Source organism: Carassius auratus, chromosome 32 (genome assembly GCF_003368295.1).
Source record: "Carassius auratus strain Wakin chromosome 32, ASM336829v1, whole genome shotgun sequence".
In the NCBI taxonomy this organism is placed as follows: Eukaryota; Metazoa; Chordata; class Actinopteri; order Cypriniformes; family Cyprinidae; genus Carassius; species Carassius auratus.
In genome coordinates this window covers 19109556-19129090 of record NC_039274.1, presented here as the reverse complement: position 1 = coordinate 19129090, position 19535 = coordinate 19109556, and the positions used below count along the sequence as shown (strand labels likewise).

The 19535-nt window shown below is 40.3% G+C and overlaps 3 protein-coding genes across 3 annotated transcripts; 2 read left to right on the top strand and 1 right to left on the bottom strand.

The window, feature by feature from the left end:
- Positions 1-8958: 8958 nt before the first annotated feature.
- LOC113051761 (histone H2B) lies at positions 8959-9427 on the bottom strand. The gene has a single exon (XM_026215812.1). It carries the CDS (start codon positions 9380-9382, stop codon positions 9008-9010), a length of 375 nt encoding a protein of 124 aa, XP_026071597.1. The 5' UTR covers positions 9383-9427; the 3' UTR covers positions 8959-9007.
- An 831-nt stretch (positions 9428-10258) lies between these two features.
- LOC113051751 (uncharacterized) lies at positions 10259-18460 on the top strand. The gene is made up of 11 exons (XM_026215797.1): positions 10259-10312; positions 11011-11194; positions 11287-11494; positions 11580-11856; positions 13581-13758; positions 13880-13956; positions 14049-14229; positions 14397-14645; positions 14730-14901; positions 15048-15187; positions 17554-18460. Exons 2-11 carry the CDS (start codon positions 11122-11124, stop codon positions 17829-17831), a joined length of 1833 nt encoding a protein of 610 aa, XP_026071582.1. The 5' UTR covers positions 10259-10312; positions 11011-11121; the 3' UTR covers positions 17832-18460.
- A 385-nt stretch (positions 18461-18845) lies between these two features.
- Positions 18846-19380, top strand: LOC113051758 (histone H2A). The gene has a single exon (XM_026215806.1). The coding sequence runs from the start codon at positions 18882-18884 to the stop codon at positions 19266-19268; it is 387 nt and encodes a 128-aa protein (XP_026071591.1). The 5' UTR covers positions 18846-18881; the 3' UTR covers positions 19269-19380.
- The last annotated feature ends 155 nt before the right edge of the window (positions 19381-19535 follow it).

Here is a 19535-nt window from a genome sequence, read left to right as displayed (position 1 = left end):
CGCACGCTTCTGAAATTTTGGTGTGTGAATGTGTGTATCAGTCAAGAAAAAATATATTATTGCTATATTAGCAAAAAAAAAAAAAAAAAAAACGGAAACAAGACCATCTAGTGGCAATGTGAAAGGGGTGTATCTACTAATGTCAGAGGGGTTAACCACAGTTTTAAAAACAAAACAGCATGTCCCAATATAATAATACCCTCCTAAAGCATGTTAGCAATATCAGCTTATATAACTACTAGCTAATGTTAGCATCTTACCTGCTGCTTTCTCGTCGTCAGATCGATAGCCCTCCTTTCACTGGTGACTTTGTGTTTGAGGCCACAAATGTTACAAAGCTGTCATTAAGTTGAAGTTATCACACAGTCCTCGCTCAAGCCGCTCACTCGCTCTGTTTCATTACAGAAACAGAATTACATTACAATTATATTACTTTGATTACAGTGTGCTCCTTAACACTGGGAGCTCCCTCTGCTGTCCATAAGTTGCCTCTGCTCACCAGCCATTTCAAACCCAGCCTCCAGTATTTGGGCCACGCCTCCTAATTTGCATACACTCCTCAATCCTCAATCCCCAAATGCCAAATCCTCAACCCTAAATGGCTAAATGATTAAATGCCCAATCCTAAATACCAAATTCCCAATCCTAAATCCCCAAATGCCCAATCCTAAATACCAAATTAATTTTCGACTTGGACATTAAGTTTCAAATTTAGATTTTTAGTTTTGGTTTAAGACTTTAGTTTTAGACTTTAAATTAGCAGAAGGATAAATAGAAATGTGACATTGGCTCTCCTGTGTTCATTGTGCTGCTGCATTTTGAATCATCCGTTGAGGTTTGATTGTGTATGATGGAAGTAGTCCAGCTTGGAAATGACAAGGCCCTGGATGAGAAGTGTTACATACTGCCTGAAATCTTTTGTTGTTGTAATCTTCTGACAATTGCTCAGCATTTACTGACCACAAATACCAATATTTCTTATTTATACGCTTAACTATTTTCAGCAGGACATTGTAAAGAGTTCAAAGAGAGACATGAATATGGAGAACTATCCATTTAGATGTAACCTGGAAGCTGACCAGCTGGAGATAAAGGGCAGATTGTCCATCTTCACCATCATCAGTGTGTGTGCAGGTCTACCAGCTCTTGTTTGGTCTGTCAGGAATCTAATTCATCACAGAAAGAACGGACACCGGATTTCAGTCTTCATCGTCCTCCTCCTCCTCACTGACTTTGTTGAGATTTTCTTGAGTCCCTACATACTGATTAAACGTATATTTGAGGAGATCCCCTCCTGTAAGGGTTGGCCAATTTGGTTTTTTGGGGCTTTATGGTGGGCATCAAGAGTCTGTGGTCTCCTCTTGAACCAGATGGTGGCGCTAGAGGGAATTCTCTCAGTGAAATATCCTCTGTATACAGCTTGTCTTTTCTCTTCACCGTGTTTGATATTTTTATACATACTTGTGTTTCTCTTGATCTTTTTTTTCCATATTGTTTTACCTTTTATGTATAAATACTTTATTTATGTACTTGTGTTGATTGCATCATTGATCACATGGATAATATCTTGTAGAGCTTCATGTTCTGATGATCCTCACTCATCCAGGAAACCAGATCGCCACATTTTAGTAATTTTCATATTAACTCTGCTGGTGTTTTATCTGCCCTTTATTGCATTTTATTTCTACCTTTACTTTACTCAGTCTTTACCAAATATTCCTCTTTGGCATATTCCTATCTTCTTGGTGAGTGTGAGATTGATTTCAGATCCTCTCCTGTGTGTGCTGGTCTGCAGACAGAATCTCAGAATTCAAACATTACAGATCCCTGAAGAGACCAGTTTAGTCTGAGGAGGTCTGCTAAGATGGGCTGGTTGTGATAGTTTGACTAATGCTGGGTTCACACCAAAAGATAATTGCAATTTCTTCCATCATATTATCCGACATGCTTATTCTGAAGTCTCGCGAGATTTTGCAAGATGTCCTGTGTTCACAGTCGAGACTCTGGTTGACTCTGGTCGTGTGTGGTGTGCTCTTTTTCACATCATGGCACACCGCACACTATAGGAGCAAAACGGTTTAAATGTAGGATTATTTACCCTCATGTTTGTCGTCTATCACATTTTGAAAGTCTTTATATGATGTAAAATATATTTTGGTGTGTACCCAGTATAAGTCAAGAAAGGAAGAAAAAACTAATAGGGCTTGGGCGCCAAGTTGCATTCTGGGACGTGGCGGCCATGTTGCCAGCTTCGCGAATGTAAACATACAGCCAGTTGAACGAGAAGAGCAGAGTTGGTAGAAAGAAAAAAAAGATGTCAAAATCGCGAAAAGGTTGTGGGATTTATAGGGATACGATAAATAGGGACCGGTATGTGGACAAAATTGGCTCTATTAACGGTTTGGATCCATATGAAATTCCCAACAAATAGTGGAGACTTTTTGCCGCACGTTTGCATTAAGTGAAAGTGAAGTGACATTCACTTTCAAGTATGGTTACCCATACTCAGAATTTGTCCAACACACACACACACACCCGGAGCAGTGGGCAGCCATTTATGCTGCGGGGAGCAGTTGGGGGGTTCGATGTCTTGCTCATCTCTTCCATTGAAGGTGGAGAGAGAACTATACATGCACTCCCCCCACCCACAATTCCTGCCGGCCCGAGACTAGAACCCACAACCCTTCGATTGGGAGTCCAACCCTCTAACCATTAGGCCACGACTTCCCCACAGATATCTTCGGCTACCTTGTTTGTTTTGTGAGCGCCTACACTTCAGAATAGTTCCGAAGCTACAAGTCAAGTCTCATGTACAGTTCACAAATGGATGGGTTCAGGGGCTGCAAATCATAGAAACGGAACAGCGGCAAAACAGTATACAGTAATCCGGTAAGCTGCGCTCTAACGTTACCTAGCTGCTAGTTTAGTAACCGTTAGTGCTAACAACCATTCACACATGGACTTTTAACAATAAGTTTCAAAAGTGTAGTTAGTAGCTGTCCACCCTCCTGTTTTTCCGGGGTTCTCACGAATTTGAGCTGTTTTCCCGCTGTCTTCCCGTTTTAGTATTTTCCTGTAAAATATCCCGTTAGCCCTCCATCAGACCTGTCAAGTCTCTGTGTTGTTGTCCTGTTGCTACTCCTTGTCCTTCCAGCGAAACAGATGTTTTCAAAGCATAGTTTTGATTACTTGAAAGCAACCTTAGCGTGCTGTTGGGCTTTTTGAGATAGCGTGGTAGTTGTGAGAGCACGATTTCACACCAATCTGTAACTAAAGTCACGTTAGACCTAGCTTCACAAATCGCTTAGCGTCAGTTAATGCAGCAGTTTTATAGTACAAATGTTTGCTGTCAGCAGAGGGATAGCAACAAAAAGATGAATGTGGAAATTTTCCGTATTTTGGATGAGTAACTCGAGAAATTTCTCTTATTTTCAATGTTGACTTAAGCTATATAAATTAATATTCAGATGTTATGGTCTCCGTAGTCGCGCCTCCAAGCAGGAAAGCGGTGTAAAGTTAAACCATTCTCATTTTGTTTTCCCCATGGCTATTATGTGTTGCGCTATTACACCCCACAAAACAGCAACGGTTGAAAATGGTTAAAATAGATTTTTAATTAATCAAATTAAGACACACGGATGAGAGGGAGTATGTCTAAACACTGCGCAGCAGTCCGAGTGGCAGTAAAGGAAGCATGCAACATGGTGGCCACGCCAAGTAATGACGTCACAACGCCCAAGCCCTATTGCAAGGATATGCGCTTATGATAACCATTAGGCTTTAAATTAAACATGCATTATGCTTCCCATATATATTTAAATTGTCCTACATCATGTGTTCATGTTTTTTTTTTTTTTTTTTTTTTTTTATAAATGACAGAAGATCTGAAACGTCATCTTCTGTGGTCTTATTAAAGTGAATCTCACATTCACATTCATGCTGTTGTAATGATCTTTACATCTATAAACTGGATCTGTACTTTACTGCTAAAACACACTGAAGTACTCATCCGGCTTACAGAGTCAGATCACAAACAATAAGTTATGTACGAAATAGAAATCATTTTTAGGCCTACAAACAAACAAAGGAAAGTAATCTTCTGTGATGGTTTATTTTCTTATATGTTTAATTCTTTATAGGTCAACTCACACTGCACCAGCAGATTTGATCATGTCACTTTTCAGACAATCTCTAACCCAACAAATATGTTCAGTTGACAAGAAAAAAAACAAGCACAGGTCAACCAAAACCCAATGGCAACAAATGCTGACATGGGGAACAAAGTGTTGTGACAAAAGCCAATAAAGTGTCTCTCGCTGTTGGTCCCGTCTGAACGTTCAGTGTGAGTTGTGCCTTATTTTAACCTTTTGTGGAATTATATTTTGTGTGAATTGGCCTTCTTGAACTATGCATAGCCACATCATGTTTTTGTTTCAGACATAAATACATGGTTTGAAAGTAATGTGATGTAAATTGATTACTGAAATAAATGAACTTTTCCACAACATTCTAATTTATTGAGAAGCACCTGTAGATATAAAGCTCTAAAGCCAGTTGTGTGCAATACGTGTACAAAACAATGAACTGTACAAACTTGTGTAACCCACTATCCCTACACTACAATACTAGGGAAAGTAAAGGTATTACTTTATACTATGTTTTACTCTAAATGTATAACATTAGCGCTTTATGAACACATTTCTTGTGTACTTCAAACTTCACATGAATATTCTCATCAATTTCCAAACAGCAGCCATATTTACTCTCAACTGTTTATGTTTGGTGTTATGCTCATTCAGCTCATGCAGAGTGACAGCTAAATAGTTGTGTTTAGATTTGAATCTGGCTACTGTTGGATCTGATCTCTTCTGGAAGCTGGTTCCAACCAGAGCCATATAGAGTGAGAGTTGGGACAACTCCATTGACTCCAATGGAACGCTTTTTTTACAGCAATGGCGGCTCGTGGAGCCTCTAAATAGTTCCCGGAAGTAGCAGCAAACCGATGCTGCGCCGTGGAGATGCAGCAGAACAAACCGTTTGCGACGCACTTTTAACAGGTAAGACGTTTAAATAATAAGATTGAATATTATCAGTACATCTTAATAACAATAAATTGCAAATTAAAACCTTCTAGTAGATAATCACTCATTAAATGAGTAGATTTAAGGTTTGTTATCAGATAACTAACAGATTAGGCTAGGATTGGAGCTGAATAAAGTTAGTAACGAACACCCTAATAATTGTAAAATCTGTTCTCATAATTCAGTTTCATCCATCGTGTTATCTCAGCGAGGGTCGTGTGTGGTGTTTCTCCTCTCGGTGTGTTCCGGGTGACGGTGTGTGTTATCTCAGCGAGGGTCGTGTGTGGTGTTTCTCCTCTCGGTGTGTTCCGAGTGACGGTGTGTGTTATCTCAGCGAGGGTCGTGTGTGGTGTTTCTCCTCTCGGTGTGTTCTGAGTGACGGTGTGTGTTATCTCAGTGAGGGTCGTGTGTGGTGTTTCTCCTCTCGGTGTGTTCCGAGTGACGGTGTGTGTTATCTTAGCGAGGAGTGTGTGTGGTGTTTCTCCTTTCGGTGTGTTCTGAGTGACGGTGTGTGTTATCTCAGCGAGGGTCGTGTGTGGTGTTTCTCCTCTCGGTGTGTTCTGAGTGACGGTGTGTGTTATCTCAGCGAGGGTCGTGTGTGGTGTTTCTCCTCTCGGTGTGTTCCGAGTGACGGTGTGTGTTATCTCAGCGAGGGTCGTGTGTGGTGTTTCTCCTCTCTGTGTGTTCTGAGTGACGGTGTGTGTTATCTCACTGAGGGTCGTGTGTGGTGTTTCTCCTCTCGGTGTGTTCCGAGTGACGGTGTGTGTTATCTCAGTGAGGGTCGTGTGTGGTGTTTCTCCTCTCGGTGTGTTCCGGGTGACGGTGTGTGTTATCTCAGTGAGGGTCGTGTGTGGTGTTTCTCCTCTCGGTGTGTTCCGAGTGACGGTGTGTGTTATCTTAGCGAGGAGTGTGTGTGGTGTTTCTCCTTTCGGTGTGTTCTGAGTGACGGTGTGTGTTATCTCAGCGAGGGTCGTGTGTGGTGTTTCTCCTCTCGGTGTGTTCTGAGTGACGGTGTGTGTTATCTCAGCGAGGGTCGTGTGTGGTGTTTCTCCTCTCGGTGTGTTCTGAGTGACGGTGTGTGTTATCTCAGTGAGGGTCGTGTGTGGTGTTTCTCCTCTCTGTGTGTGTTCCGGGTGACGGTGTGTGTTATCTCAGTGAGGGTCGTGTGTGGTGTTTCTCCTCTCTGTGTGTGTTCCGGGTGACGGTGTGTGTTATCTCAGTGAGGGTCGTGTGTGGTGTTTCTCCTCTCGGTGTGTTCTGAGTGACGGTGTGTGTTATCTCAGCGAGGGTCGTGTGTGGTGTTTCTCCTCTCTGTGTGTTCTGAGTGACGGTGTGTGTTATCTCAGCGAGGGTCGTGTGTGGTGTTTCTCCTCTCGGTGTGTGTTATCTCAGTGAGGGTCGTGTGTGGTGTTTCTCCTCTCGGTGTGTTCCGGGTGACGGTGTGTGTTATCTCAGTGAGGGTCGTGTGTGGTGTTTCTCCTCTCGGTGTGTTCCGGGTGACGGTGAGTGTTATCTCAGTGAGGGTCGTGTGTGGTGTTTCTCCTCTCGGTGTGTGTTATCTCAGTGAGGGTGGTTTGTGTGTGGTGTTTCTCCTCTCGGTGTGTTCCGAGTGACGGTGTGTGTTATCTCAGCGAGGGTCGTGTGTGGTGTTTCTCCTCTCGGTGTGTTCCGGGTGACGGTGAGTGTTATCTCAGTGAGGGTCGTGTGTGGTGTTTCTCCTCTCGGTGTGTGTTATCTCAGTGAGGGTGGTTTGTGTGTGGTGTTTCTCCTCTCGGTGTGTTCCGAGTGACGGTGTGTGTTATCTCAGCGAGGGTCGTGTGTGGTGTTTCTCCTCTCGGTGTGTTCCGAGTGACGGTGTGTGTTATCTCAGCGAGGGTCGTGTGTGGTGTTTCTCCTCTCTGTGTGTTCTGAGTGACGGTGTGTGTTATCTCAGCGAGGGTCGTGTGTGGTGTTTCTCCTCTCGGTGTGTTCCGGGTGACGGTGAGTGTTATCTCAGTGAGGGTGGTTTGTGTGTGGTGTTTCTCCTCTCGGTGTGTTCCGAGTGACGGTGTGTGTTATCTCAGCGAGGGTCGTGTGTGGTGTTTCTCCTCTCTGTGTGTTCTGAGTGACGGTGTGTGTTATCTCAGCGAGGGTCGTGTGTGGTGTTTCTCATCTCGGTGTGTTCTGAGTGACGGTGTGTGTTATCTCAGCGAGGGTCGTGTGTGGTGTTTCTCCTCTCTGTGTGTTCTGAGTGACGGTGTGTGTTATCTCACTGAGGGTCGTGTGTGGTGTTTCTCCTCTCGGTGTGTTCCGAGTGACGGTGTGTGTTATCTCAGTGAGGGTCGTGTGTGGTGTTTCTCCTCTCGGTGTGTCCCGGGTGACGGTGTGTGTTATCTCAGTGAGGGTCGTGTGTGGTGTTTCTCCTCTCGGTGTGTTCCGGGTGACGGTGTGTGTTATCTCAGTGAGGGTCGTGTGTGGTGTTTCTCCTCTCGGTGTGTTCCGGGTGACGGTGTGTGTTATCTCAGTGAGGGTCGTGTGTGGTGTTTCTCCTCTCGGTGTGTTCCGGGTGACGGTGTGTGTTATCTCAGTGAGGGTCGTGTGTGGTGTTTCTCCTCTCGGTGTGTTCCGGGTGACGGTGTGTGTTATCTCAGCGAGGGTCGTGTGTGGTGTTTCTCCTCTCGGTGTGTTCTGGGTGACGGTGTGTGTTATCTCAGCGAGGGTCGTGTGTGGTGTTTCTCCTCTCGGTGTGTTCCGAGTGACGGTGTGTGTTATCTCAGCGAGGGTCGTGTGTGGTGTTTCTCCTCTCGGTGTGTTCCGAGTGACGGTGTGTGTTATCTCAGCGAGGGTCGTGTGTGGTGTTTCTCCTCTCGGTGTGTCCCGGGTGATGGTGTGTGTTATCTCAGCGAGGGTCGTGTGTGGTGTTTCTCCTCTCGGTGTGTTCCGGGTGACGGTGTGTGTTATCTCAGTGAGGGTCGTGTGTGTGTTTCTCCTCTCTGTGTGTTTTGAGTGACTTGTGTGTTATCTCAGCAAGGGTCATGTGTGGTGTTTGGCTGCACCGAGCCTGTGTTGAGCCATGTGTTAAAAGTTGTGTTTCTTGGAATGAGTTTTGCAGGTGATGTGAACTGTTTAGCTCAGGTGACTGTTGGTACTGAAGATTGTAGTTAGAGATGTGCACATGGAGCTCCAGTTGAGCTCACTGTTATTTAGCAATAGAAAAAAAAAAAAAAAAAAAAAAAACTGTAATATGAGTTCAATTATTTTGTTCAGATTGTATTTGTTTTGTTATGTTGTTGTTTATATACATTCAAAAGTTGTAATTTAAATACATTATATAGTATTTTTTTTATAACAAATCAATGCATTTTTTAAGAAATTGTGAGACATTGTGAGTATGATTTAATTTAATAATTTAATTAGAATTGTTTTACACCCATCATAGTCGATATATATATATATATATATATATATATATATATATATATATATATATATATATATATATATATATATATATATATTTAAGAGCCATTTGTGAGCCAAAAGAGCTGGCTCTTTTCAGTAAGCGGAATCAAACGAGCCAGCTCACAAAAATTGCCAAAATACCCATCACAACTGGCCACACCACCGTAAAGCCCAGATCAGTGGGCCATATTACAACTCACTTGGTTTTATTTGCAACAGATTAACTCCCAGATAAGGTACGGATAGTTAGGGAGTATATTATTTTGTTACTGCTTTGCTTTGTTTCTCCTCCCCGTATATACACGCACACAGATTTTGAGAACTCATAACACCGATACTATATCTAGATACTATACCTAGAAATAGGCTAAATCGCCCCTTCAAACCAGGAGACACACAACAATCAAAAACCATCAATCGCGCTTTTAACAGAGAAAGTAGGTGGCTCTTAAAAGAGCCTTTGTGTGTGGAGCTGCAGCGGAGCTCTACTTGGAGCTGGTGTACTTGGTGACGGCCTTGGTGCCCTCGGACACGGCGTGTTTGGCCAGCTCCCCGGGCAGCAGCAGACGCACGGCGGTCTGGATCTCTCGGGAAGTGATGGTGGAGCGCTTGTTGTAGTGAGCGAGACGAGACGACTCACCGGCGATGCGCTCGAAGATGTCGTTGACGAAAGAGTTCATGATGCCCATCGCCTTCGAAGAGATCCCGGTGTCAGGATGAACCTGCTTCAGCACTTTGTACACGTAGATGGCGTAGCTCTCCTTCCTGGACTTTCTGCGCTTCTTTCCTCCTTTCGCGGCGGTCTTAGTGACGGCCTTCTTGGAGCCTTTCTTCGGCGCGGACTTCGCTGGTTCAGGCATGATGCTGCTGGAGATCAAAACCTCACGAGACAATTGATGCTAATTACCAGAGAGACAGGGGAGCTTCTGATGGCGTGTTTTCATTGGTCAAACCCATTAAGCATTTAATTGGACAACTTGAACTATCACGAGGGTAACGAGGGCCAATCACAGGCGGCGAAATAATAGCCCCGCCTACAGCTCCATGTTTGACCGTTACCCCACACTCGACTTACTTTCTGGTTTCGTTTCCAGCTATTTTTATTTACATGTTGTATATATACTTTGGTGAAAATAAGCAGATACATATTAACACCATAGAGTTACTTAAAGTCGATAAACTCAAGGTGAGAATTCTGAAAGACAGAGACCAACATTTCTTCATGTATTCAACGTATGTTGCGGTTTACATTTTGTACAAAGCCTTCTATTATGCGGTTAAATTCGTTAAAGGCGGGGTGAAATGCTATTTCATGCATACTGAGATTTTTACACTGTTAAAGAGTTGGCATTCCCATGCTAAACATGGTTTCCGGTTTGTCGAGTATGCGTCTGTGTGACGTTAGATGGTGTGGAATTTCCTTATATGGGTCCTAAAGGGCACTTCTCCCGGAAGAGCGCGCACGTGCCCATAAGAGCACAGCAGATACATTCACTGACCAGAACGAGAGCGAAATGTCCCCCAAGAAGTGTGCTTTTGGTTGCCAGGGCAAGGCAACCCTGCACATATTACCTAAAGAAACAGCATTAAGGAACCAGTGGTTGCAGTTTATTTTTAATGAGCATCAACGGAGGAGGTGTGCAAGTGTTTTTGTTTGTTCCCTGCACTTTGAAGATGCTTGTTTTACAAACAAGGCCCAGTTTGATGCCGGATTTGCAAAGCGTTTATTTCTTAAGGATGATGCAGTCCCGACGAAAAAGGGTCACGATCGTGTGTTGGAACCACAGGCGGTGAGTAAAACTGCTTCAAATATCTCTGTGTTATTAACTTAGCTATCGGCGCGTAAGCACATCAAGTAAACAACATGCGATGTATGGTGTGTGTGTGTGTGTATTTAAATGCATTTGTTTAGCTGGCCACAGTAGGTTTCTGTTTGTTTATTGTTAAACCATTCCAAACAACAATACACAATGCGTGTGAAAAAATGTCAATGAAAAATAAATGCATTATTTAATAATAAATCACAAAGCACGCTTCTTCATTGAAATGCGCTACTATTCCATAGTTCATCTATAAAAATATTAGTCTGATGTGCAAAACGGTTCCGCTTGTGCACTGATAAGTCACATACAATAATCCATAAATCAATTCATGTCCTCATAAACCACGAGTAAACACACAAAAATGTTGTAAAAGTAGCGCATGGCTTTCTAAAAACACTGCGCTCAAATTAAAATAATTTCTACTTTTAAAAAACTCTCGAGACCTTGTGTTTTCCCCCTTTTCACTACCCATCTCACGTTTTTCTAAGCAAAAACGCATTCTGTATGAACGAGCCCTTAGTTTTGTTTAGATCATTGTTCTGCATTGAATTACTATTTGATTGTAGTTTGGCGAGGTTATTATTCTGAAAGTCATGTTGCCAGTAAAGAACCACATTTGGAATTTAATTAATTATTTGTTTATTTATTCAATTCTTTATTTATAGAGCACATCTACATATGTTCCTACCAGCCAGGGCTTTCCTTCTGTCAAGCACACTGAATGCCAAAGAGAACATAAAACAACTGTGTCTGCTGAAGTGAAAGCCAAACCACTAATGCAGTCTGTAGGAATTCAGTGTACTATTCTTCCATCTGCTGCCACACAGACAGGACAGGTACGGAGCAAAGGTATGTATATAATGTGAAACGGTTCTTACTACCTTTACCTTATAGATCATTTTAAAGGCACTGTTTTATATATGAAGGTTTTACTCTGTCAGGCACACATGCAACAGTTTCCTTTACAAGTGTGAGTACTGAGACAGCAATAAAGGCATCAACATCTGGACTCGGTCCAACACCAGTTAAAAGGCCGAAGACAGAATTGCTGGATGAGGAAGAGATTCCAACACATTTATCAGAAATTCAACAAACTCGAGATTCCTCATATGAGGCTGGTGACTCTGTTGCAGAGCCTTCTGAAACAAGGTAATGTTGTTCAAATGTACATTGTTAGTCATTAAGTTTGTTTTTAATTTATCATTGATATTCCATACTTTGCCATTACTTCTAGTGGGATGGACATCTCTCGTGATTACACCGATGCAAAGTACATTGTTTTTGAAAGCTGTCTCAGAGAGCTTTTTAAAACATGCCCTTTTTGCAAGAATGACTGCAATGTGCAGCGTCATCGGCTTGGGACATTTGTGTCATTCTGTCAGGTCTGCGAACACTGTCAATATACCAAAAAATGGCAGAGCCAGCCCATGAAAGGAAGCACCCCAGTTGGAAACCTGCAAATGTCAGCAGCAGTGTATTTCACCGGTGGATCATTTATTCAAATGCATAAGGTATTTTAGGATCATTATGTGCACATTGTTTTTTAGAATTCACAGAGGAAACAACCCATAATTCCGTTTCTTCTATTGTTTTTTTTAGAATTCCCAAAGGAAACAACCCATAATTCCGTTTCTCCTATTGTTTTTTTTTTTAGAATTCACAAAGGAAACAACCCATAATTCCGTTTCTCCTATTGTTTTTTTTTAGAATTCACAAAGGAAACAACCCATAATTCCGTTTCTCCTATTGTTTTTTTAGAATTCACAAAGGAAACAACCCATGATTCCGTTTCTTCTATTGTTTTTTTTTAGAATTCACAAAGGAAACAACCCATAATTCCATTTCTGCTATTGTTTTTTTTAGAATTCACAAAGGAAACAACCCATAATTCCGTTTCTCCTATTGTTTTTTTTTTTTTGAATTCACAAAGGAAACAACCCATAATTCCGTTTCTCCTATTGTTTTTTTTTTAGAATTCACAAAGGAAACAACCCATAATTCCGTTTCTCCTATTGTTGTTTTTTTTAGAATTCACAAAGGAAACAACCCATAATTCCATTTCTTCTATTGTTTTTTTTAGAATTCCCAAAGGAAACAACCCATAATTTCGTTTCTCCTATTGTTTTTTTTAGAATTCACAAAGGAAACCACCCATAATTCCGTTTCTCCTATTGTTTTTTTTAGAATTCACAAAGGAAACAACCCATAATTCCATTTCTCCTATTGTTTTTTTAGAATTCACAAAGGAAACAACCCATAATTCCATTTCTCCTATTGTTTTTTTTTTAGAATTCACAAAGGAAACAACCCATAATTCCGTTTCTCCTATTGTTTTTTTTTAGAATTCACAAAGGAAACAACCCATAATTCCGTTTCTCCTATTGTTTTTTTAGAATTCACAAAGGAAACAACCCATGATTCCGTTTCTTCTATTGTTTTTTTTTTTAGAATTCACAAAGGAAACAACCCATAATTCCATTTCTGCTATTGTTTTTTTTAGAATTCACAAAGGAAACAACCCATAATTCCGTTTCTCCTATAGTTTTTTTTTTTTTGAATTCACAAAGGAAACAACCCATAATTCCGTTTCTCCTATTGTTTTTTTTTTAGAATTCACAAAGGAAACAACCCATAATTCCGTTTCTCCTATTGTTGTTTTTTTTAGAATTCACAAAGGAAACAACCCATAATTCCATTTCTTCTATTGTTTTTTTTTAGAATTCCCAAAGGAAACAACCCATAATTTTGTTTCTCCTATTGTTTTTTTTAGAATTCACAAAGGAAACCACCCATAATTCCGTTTCTCCTATTGTTTTTTTTAGAATTCACAAAGGAAACAACCCATAATTCCATTTCTCCTATTGTTTTTTTTTTTAGAATTCACAAAGGAAACAACCCATAATTCCATTTCTCCTATTGTTTTTTTAGAATTCACAAAGGAAACAACCCATAATTCCATTTCTCCTATTGTTTTTTTTAGAATTCACAAAGGAAACAACCCATAATTCCGTTTCTCCTATTGTTTTTTTTAGAATTCACAAAGGAAACAACCCATAATTCTGTTTCTCCTATTGTTTTTTTAGAATTCACAAAGGAAACAACCCATAATTCCATTTCTCCTATTGTTTTTTTTAGAATTCACAAAGGAAACAACCCATAATTCCATTTCTCCTATTGTTTTTTTTTTAGAATTCACAAAGGAAACAACCCATAATTCCATTTCTCCTGTTGCCAGATTTGCAGAGCTATGAATCTACAAATTCACCCCTTCAGATCATTCAGAACGCATGCTCGGATGTTTCTTGAACCAGCCGTATTTCACAAGTGGAAGATGGATCAGCAGGCCGTGTTCCAGTCACTACAACCGTTGGGCAAAATTGCACTGAGTGGAGATATGCGTGCGGATTCTCCAGGTCATTTTTAAAATAATATGTATTATATGTTGGCAATACTTTGTAATCATACTAATGTAAATTTAAAAATGTTTGGTTAGGCAGAGTATTGTTTTAACTTACAAATGTTTTCTATATTTAGGACATTCTGCCAAATATGGCAGCTATACTTTATTGCATCCTGACAGCAATAAAATTCTGGACATTCAACTAATACAGGTAAATTTCTCTTGCAGTATTTAGTAATGCCTCATGTTTTTTTTTTTTTTTTTTTTTGCATTTGCATATGTTAAGATGATTTTGATTTTAAGAGCAATGAAGTTGGAGGCAGTGCACACATGGAGAAGGAAGGACTCAGAAGAGGTCTGGATCATCTAGAGTCCAACCAGTTACAAGTAGATTACATTGTGACTGATCGCCACACCCAGGTGCAGAAATATCTGCTGGAGAGAGAGATCAAACAGTACTATGATGTTTGGCTCCTCCAGAAGGGTAAATGGAAGTCAAAATTCCTTTTATATTACTCTAGAAATTTATTTGAATTATTTTACCAATTATTGGACATTTTCAAGTAATTATTGACATTCGTTTCAAGCTATTAATTTTGTTCTAGTTAGCTTATGATTTTCATTTCTCTTTTTGACTTCTTGCATTTCCAGGGATATCTAAAAAATTAGAAAAATTGTCAAGAAACAAAGACTGCCAAGTGCTGCGAAACTGGTTGGTGGCTATAAAAAATCACATCTACTGGTCAGCCATGTCTTCCACCGAAGGACCAGAGAAAGTTGCTAAGTGGAAGAGTTTATTAAATCACATTCAGAATGTCCACATTCATGAAGATCCAGTATTCCCCAAGTGCGCTCATGCAGACAGAGTGACCAGAGACCCTAGTAAATGGTTAAAACCAGGTTTGTGACTGTAATTTCAAAAATAAACCTACTATGGGTATAAATGTGAGTATGTTTATCATTTCTCCATTTCTATTCTAATAGGTACCATGGTCCTGTATAAAGTGGAGAAGCTGCTCATGAACAAGAGAGTTCTCCGCGATGTGGAAAAGCTGAGCCACCAACATCAAACTTCAGCTCTTGAGGCGTTCCACCGTGTCATTCGGAGATTCGTCCCCAAGAATGTCGTTTTTCCTTTTATTGGAATGCTATGCAGGTAATAATTGTTCTAATACTTTACATCACCCAGTGTTGTCAAGACAAAAAAAATTAATACATATATATCACCTTATTTTCAACCGTGTACATGTGCTTGTTAGTACATTTTTTTTTTTTAACTTAATTTTCACTTTATCTTTCTAGACTGTATCTTGCGGCAATGCATTTTAACGAGAATGCTGATCATGAACAGGCAATGAACTTGGAAGGCAATGCTGTCTATCGAATAATGTATCCAGAATCTAAGAAGGGGCAACCAATTGTGAAGACAGAGCCTACTTTTGGTTTGTTCATAAAACTTTTTATATATATATATATATATATTAGGGGAAACGGTTCACAAAATTCACGGTTCAGTTCGATACGATACACTGATGTCACGGTTCGGTTCGGTTCGGTACGTTTTAGATACAGCAAAATGTAAAAACATCTCACTTTTCAGAATGCCGCAAGCGCACCGCGGGTCATGTGACAAGAACCAACCAATCAGCTTCATCCTTTCCCGTAACAACGTTGAGAGCTCAGCCAAGATGAAGGATCAGCTGATCATAGTTGTATAAGGATTGCAATTTTGAAATAAATTTAGTAGCAGAGCTAGCCTACTGCAAGCGATTTTTAGTGCTGCAAATCCATTTATGGAGAGAGGACGTCATTGTTGCTTCGCAAAGGCAGACGCCTCAGGGGCGCTTCTGCCCGAGCGCTTTGGAAAGGAGGAGAAAGACGCCCCTAGCGTTTTCCAAGCGTTTTTAGGCACGATATGTGAACGGCCCCTAAGGTGCTCGCTCACTCAGCACGCGCTGAAGGCTCGTTGCAAAATGTCTAATGCATTTAACAGACCAGAAATAGAAGATCCTCCAATAACCAACAGGTCTGGTGTTTGGGTGCACTTTGGATTCGCTGTAAGCTATAATGGTGATGATAGAATGAATGGTAAATAGTAAGGTCTCATATCCGCGGCTATAATGTAAATGAAACCTACCGATCGCTGCGGTGATGTCTTTTGCCCTGTTTGAATCCGTTGGAAATGTTTGCCTAAATGCTGCGGGGATAGTTTGTTGCGTGTATGTTTCTCCTTTTTTTTCATCTTTTCCCGATACTGACACAATAAGGTGATGTCGACGCAAATGAGTTGACATGTTTCAAGTATTCCCGCTGGTGTTTTTTTTTTTTTTTTTTTTTTTATTCCCGCTAGTGTACCCTATTGTCATGTAGCAGATGCGACCGTTGTTTTTTTATCCACCACTCTCTTGCCATCACCATTATAGCTTACAGGGAATCCAAAGTGCACCCAAACACCAGACCTGTTGGTTATTGGAGGATCTTCTATTTCTGGTCTGTTAAACGCATTGGCCATTTTGCAACGAGCCTTCAGCGCGTGCTGAGTGAGCGAGCGCCTGCTGAGTAGCCTAACATAAACGTATAACTATAAGTTGGTGTTTTTTTCTTCTTCGGGGGTGTCAGGGGCGTTGCCTGTTACGTCGTTTGGGTTATTGGGCTACCTTATTGAACGCATATCATTATATTTCACTTTTTTTTTTTTTTCAAATATAATTAATTAGTCCAATAATGCGTACCGTGTACCGAACCGAAAGCCTCGTACCGAACGGTTCAATACGAATATGCATATCGTTATTTTTATTTATTTATTTATATCTTTATTTGACATGGACATATAATTACATTGGACGAACCATATGCATTGGTTTTAGTGTTATAGCATGAATGCTAATTTTCAACACCTGTCCATGAGAGGCTTTTAGGAAGAAAATACAATAACAAGACTAATAACAAAGTAATAACAACAATACCAAAAATAAATAAATAAAAACAAAAATACAGCAAAGCATGAGAATCAGAGAGTATCTTAGTTGTAGGTTATACATGCGAGCACTGTTGTTTAGTTTTTAGCCATTGTTTCAGACCTCTGTTAAAAGCATTGCCATCAGTCTCTAGTTTTAAATTGGTGGGTAAAGCATTCCAGAGTTTTGGCCCCATTACAGAGAAAGCAGACTGACCAAAAGAGGTCTTGCACTTTGGGACTAGGCAGTCGCCTTTGACAGCGGCTCGTGTGCTCGCCCTGTGAGAGCTTTGACGCCTACAGACTAATTTAGAAAACAGTGGTGAAACATGATTATTTAAGCATTTAATATGATTAAAATCAATAAAACTGTCAAAGCATAAAAGCTGATGCTTTCTTAAGACATCACAATGATGCCATCTCATAGGTTTCCGGTCCATAATTTTTATTGTCTGTTTGTAAATTTGGATGGGGATGCTTGTGCCCATGATGTAACGCAGTATGATAGATGTGAGAATATCATTGCGTGCATGTATAGTTCTGCAGTTTGACGAGACAAATCCCTCCTTATAAAGCGAAAACAGTTTATATTAGGTTTGACCTTTTTGCAGATGTACTTAATATGATTGTCAAATTTTAAAACTTTACACCTCTTATATTTATATATATATATATATATATATATATATATATATATATATATATATATATATATATATATATATATATATATAATTAAAATAAAATATAACAGTACTTCCAAAAAGTGTCACAAGTGTTTAGAAATAGTACAACAAACAAATAATAAATAAAAGTTTTTTTTTTTTTTTTTTTTATATATATATATGGCAGGATACGTCAAAGATCTGATGAGACTGGTGTTTGTAGAGGTGTTTGAAGACCCTGCCTATTATTCTGAGGAACTACGAAAAGTACCCATTCCAGATTCCCCATCAGAACAGTTTGACAGGCCGAAAAAGGAGGATCTCATTGCTAGACACGTGTCTAGGTTCAGTCCAGCGGTGGCCGGTATCCAACATAGTTCCCACCAGCATCAGGGAACTCTTGCCGAATCCGGAGGACAACACACGATGGAAGGACCCCAGCACCAGCTGACTAAACTACGATAGGCGAGAGACCTGAAACGTCTGGCAGCGTGGTGGAATTGTTACATAGTCAGTAATGTAGCATTTTGTATTATGTTCAACAAATACTTTTTGTTCATTTGTATGATATATTTTTGACCCTGAAAATACATTTTTCCAATTATTGATATTTAAATTTATTTTATTACAATGCGCACCTTGCTAGATAAATAAACACAATTTACAAAGTTTATTGTTTTTATATCTGTATTATTACATAATGATAAAGTCTGATTTCTGTTTTCATAATTACTCACTCCTCCTCTCTTCTCCTTCTAAGTGGGCCATCGTCAGCTCTGTAAATGTTATTTATGTTCTGAAGTGTATAGACATTTAGGCAGTTTGCATCCGGTCCTGGATGTTCTGTCATACACTGTAGAGAGGTTGGCACCTGAGTCAACCCTCTCCTTACCTTTAAAAAAAAAAAAAATCATAAATTATGTCAGCTATGTAGTTTACATTGTCATTAATTGCAATTGTAATTATATGATGAGATATCATAGGGACTATGCATGCATGTAATTGCATCCTATTACAGCAATACACGTAGGTATATGGTAGGATAATACCTAAAATGTTATATAACGATACCAAAAGTTTATAAAGGAAGGTGAAAGAATAATGTGTAAAATATTTTAAGAAGACATTGCTTAAATGCACTTAGTAAGCTAATTTTATGCTATCATATTAAGTCTTAAAAAAATCAAAAAAAAAAACACCTTTACACATTATAATGCATTGCAAGACATAAGTATAACCGGTTCTATTTCTTGGCAGCAAACTGCACTTCCCGCATGTACACCTTTAAAGAAAATAAAAAAAAAGACGACATAAAGTGGAACTTAGTCATTTTCCAAAGGCGTGGCCTCGGCGGTTGGTGTGTAGTAGCCGTTGGAGGGAAGTTCAGTGATTGGTTTGAAATCTTACAGACTCTAAACCAATGAGCGACTCGCACTCTCTTTTAAATACAGCAGAGCGGGGCTCTTATATACATTCTTTCTGTGTTACTAACGTAGAAATATCTTACTATCAACAATGAGCGGAAGAGGCAAAACCGGCGGCAAAGCGAGAGCCAAGGCCAAGACTCGCTCCTCCAGAGCAGGGCTGCAGTTCCCCGTCGGTCGTGTTCACAGACTGCTCCGCAAGGGGAACTACGCCGAGCGCGTCGGTGCCGGAGCTCCCGTCTATCTGGCGGCTGTGCTCGAGTATCTGACCGCTGAGATCCTGGAGTTGGCTGGAAACGCCGCGAGAGACAACAAGAAGACCCGCATCATTCCCCGTCACCTGCAGCTGGCGGTGCGCAATGACGAGGAGCTCAACAAACTCCTGGGTCGAGTGACCATCGCTCAGGGCGGCGTGCTGCCCAACATCCAGGCCGTGCTGCTGCCCAAGAAGACCGAGAAACCCGCCAAAGCCAAGTAAACCGAGTCCGCTCTGTTTCTGAAACAAAGGCTCTTTTAAGAGCCACCCATTTTATCTCATTGAGAGCGCTTTTCTATTGCTTTATGTTTTAAGCGACAAAGCATATACAAACACGAATATACATCTACATAATAAAGTTTTTATCCCAAAAAAAAGTATACTAATTAACATGAACGTGAATAATTACATATATAGTCAACAACTGGATGCTTATTCTATCATAACCATTTTGACCAGTTAAACCACTGTATATAATATTTCATAAGG

What these genes read in the sequence shown, in the direction of transcription:
- LOC113051761 (XM_026215812.1), bottom strand. Translation starts at nt 9,382, where the DNA reads ATGCCTGAACCAGCGAAGTCCGCGCCGAAGAAAGGCTCCAAGAAGGCC.
- LOC113051751 (XM_026215797.1), top strand. Translation starts at nt 11,122, where the DNA reads ATGCAGTCTGTAGGAATTCAGTGTACTATTCTTCCATCTGCTGCCACA. An exon ending in GCAGAGCCTTCTGAAACAAG is followed by an intron (nt 11,495 to 11,579) that starts GTAATGTTGTTC and finishes CATTACTTCTAG; the next exon opens with TGGGATGGACATCTCTCGTG. An exon ending in TAGTAAATGGTTAAAACCAG is followed by an intron (nt 14,646 to 14,729) that starts GTTTGTGACTGT and finishes CTATTCTAATAG; the next exon opens with GTACCATGGTCCTGTATAAA.
- LOC113051758 (XM_026215806.1), top strand. Translation starts at nt 18,882, where the DNA reads ATGAGCGGAAGAGGCAAAACCGGCGGCAAAGCGAGAGCCAAGGCCAAG.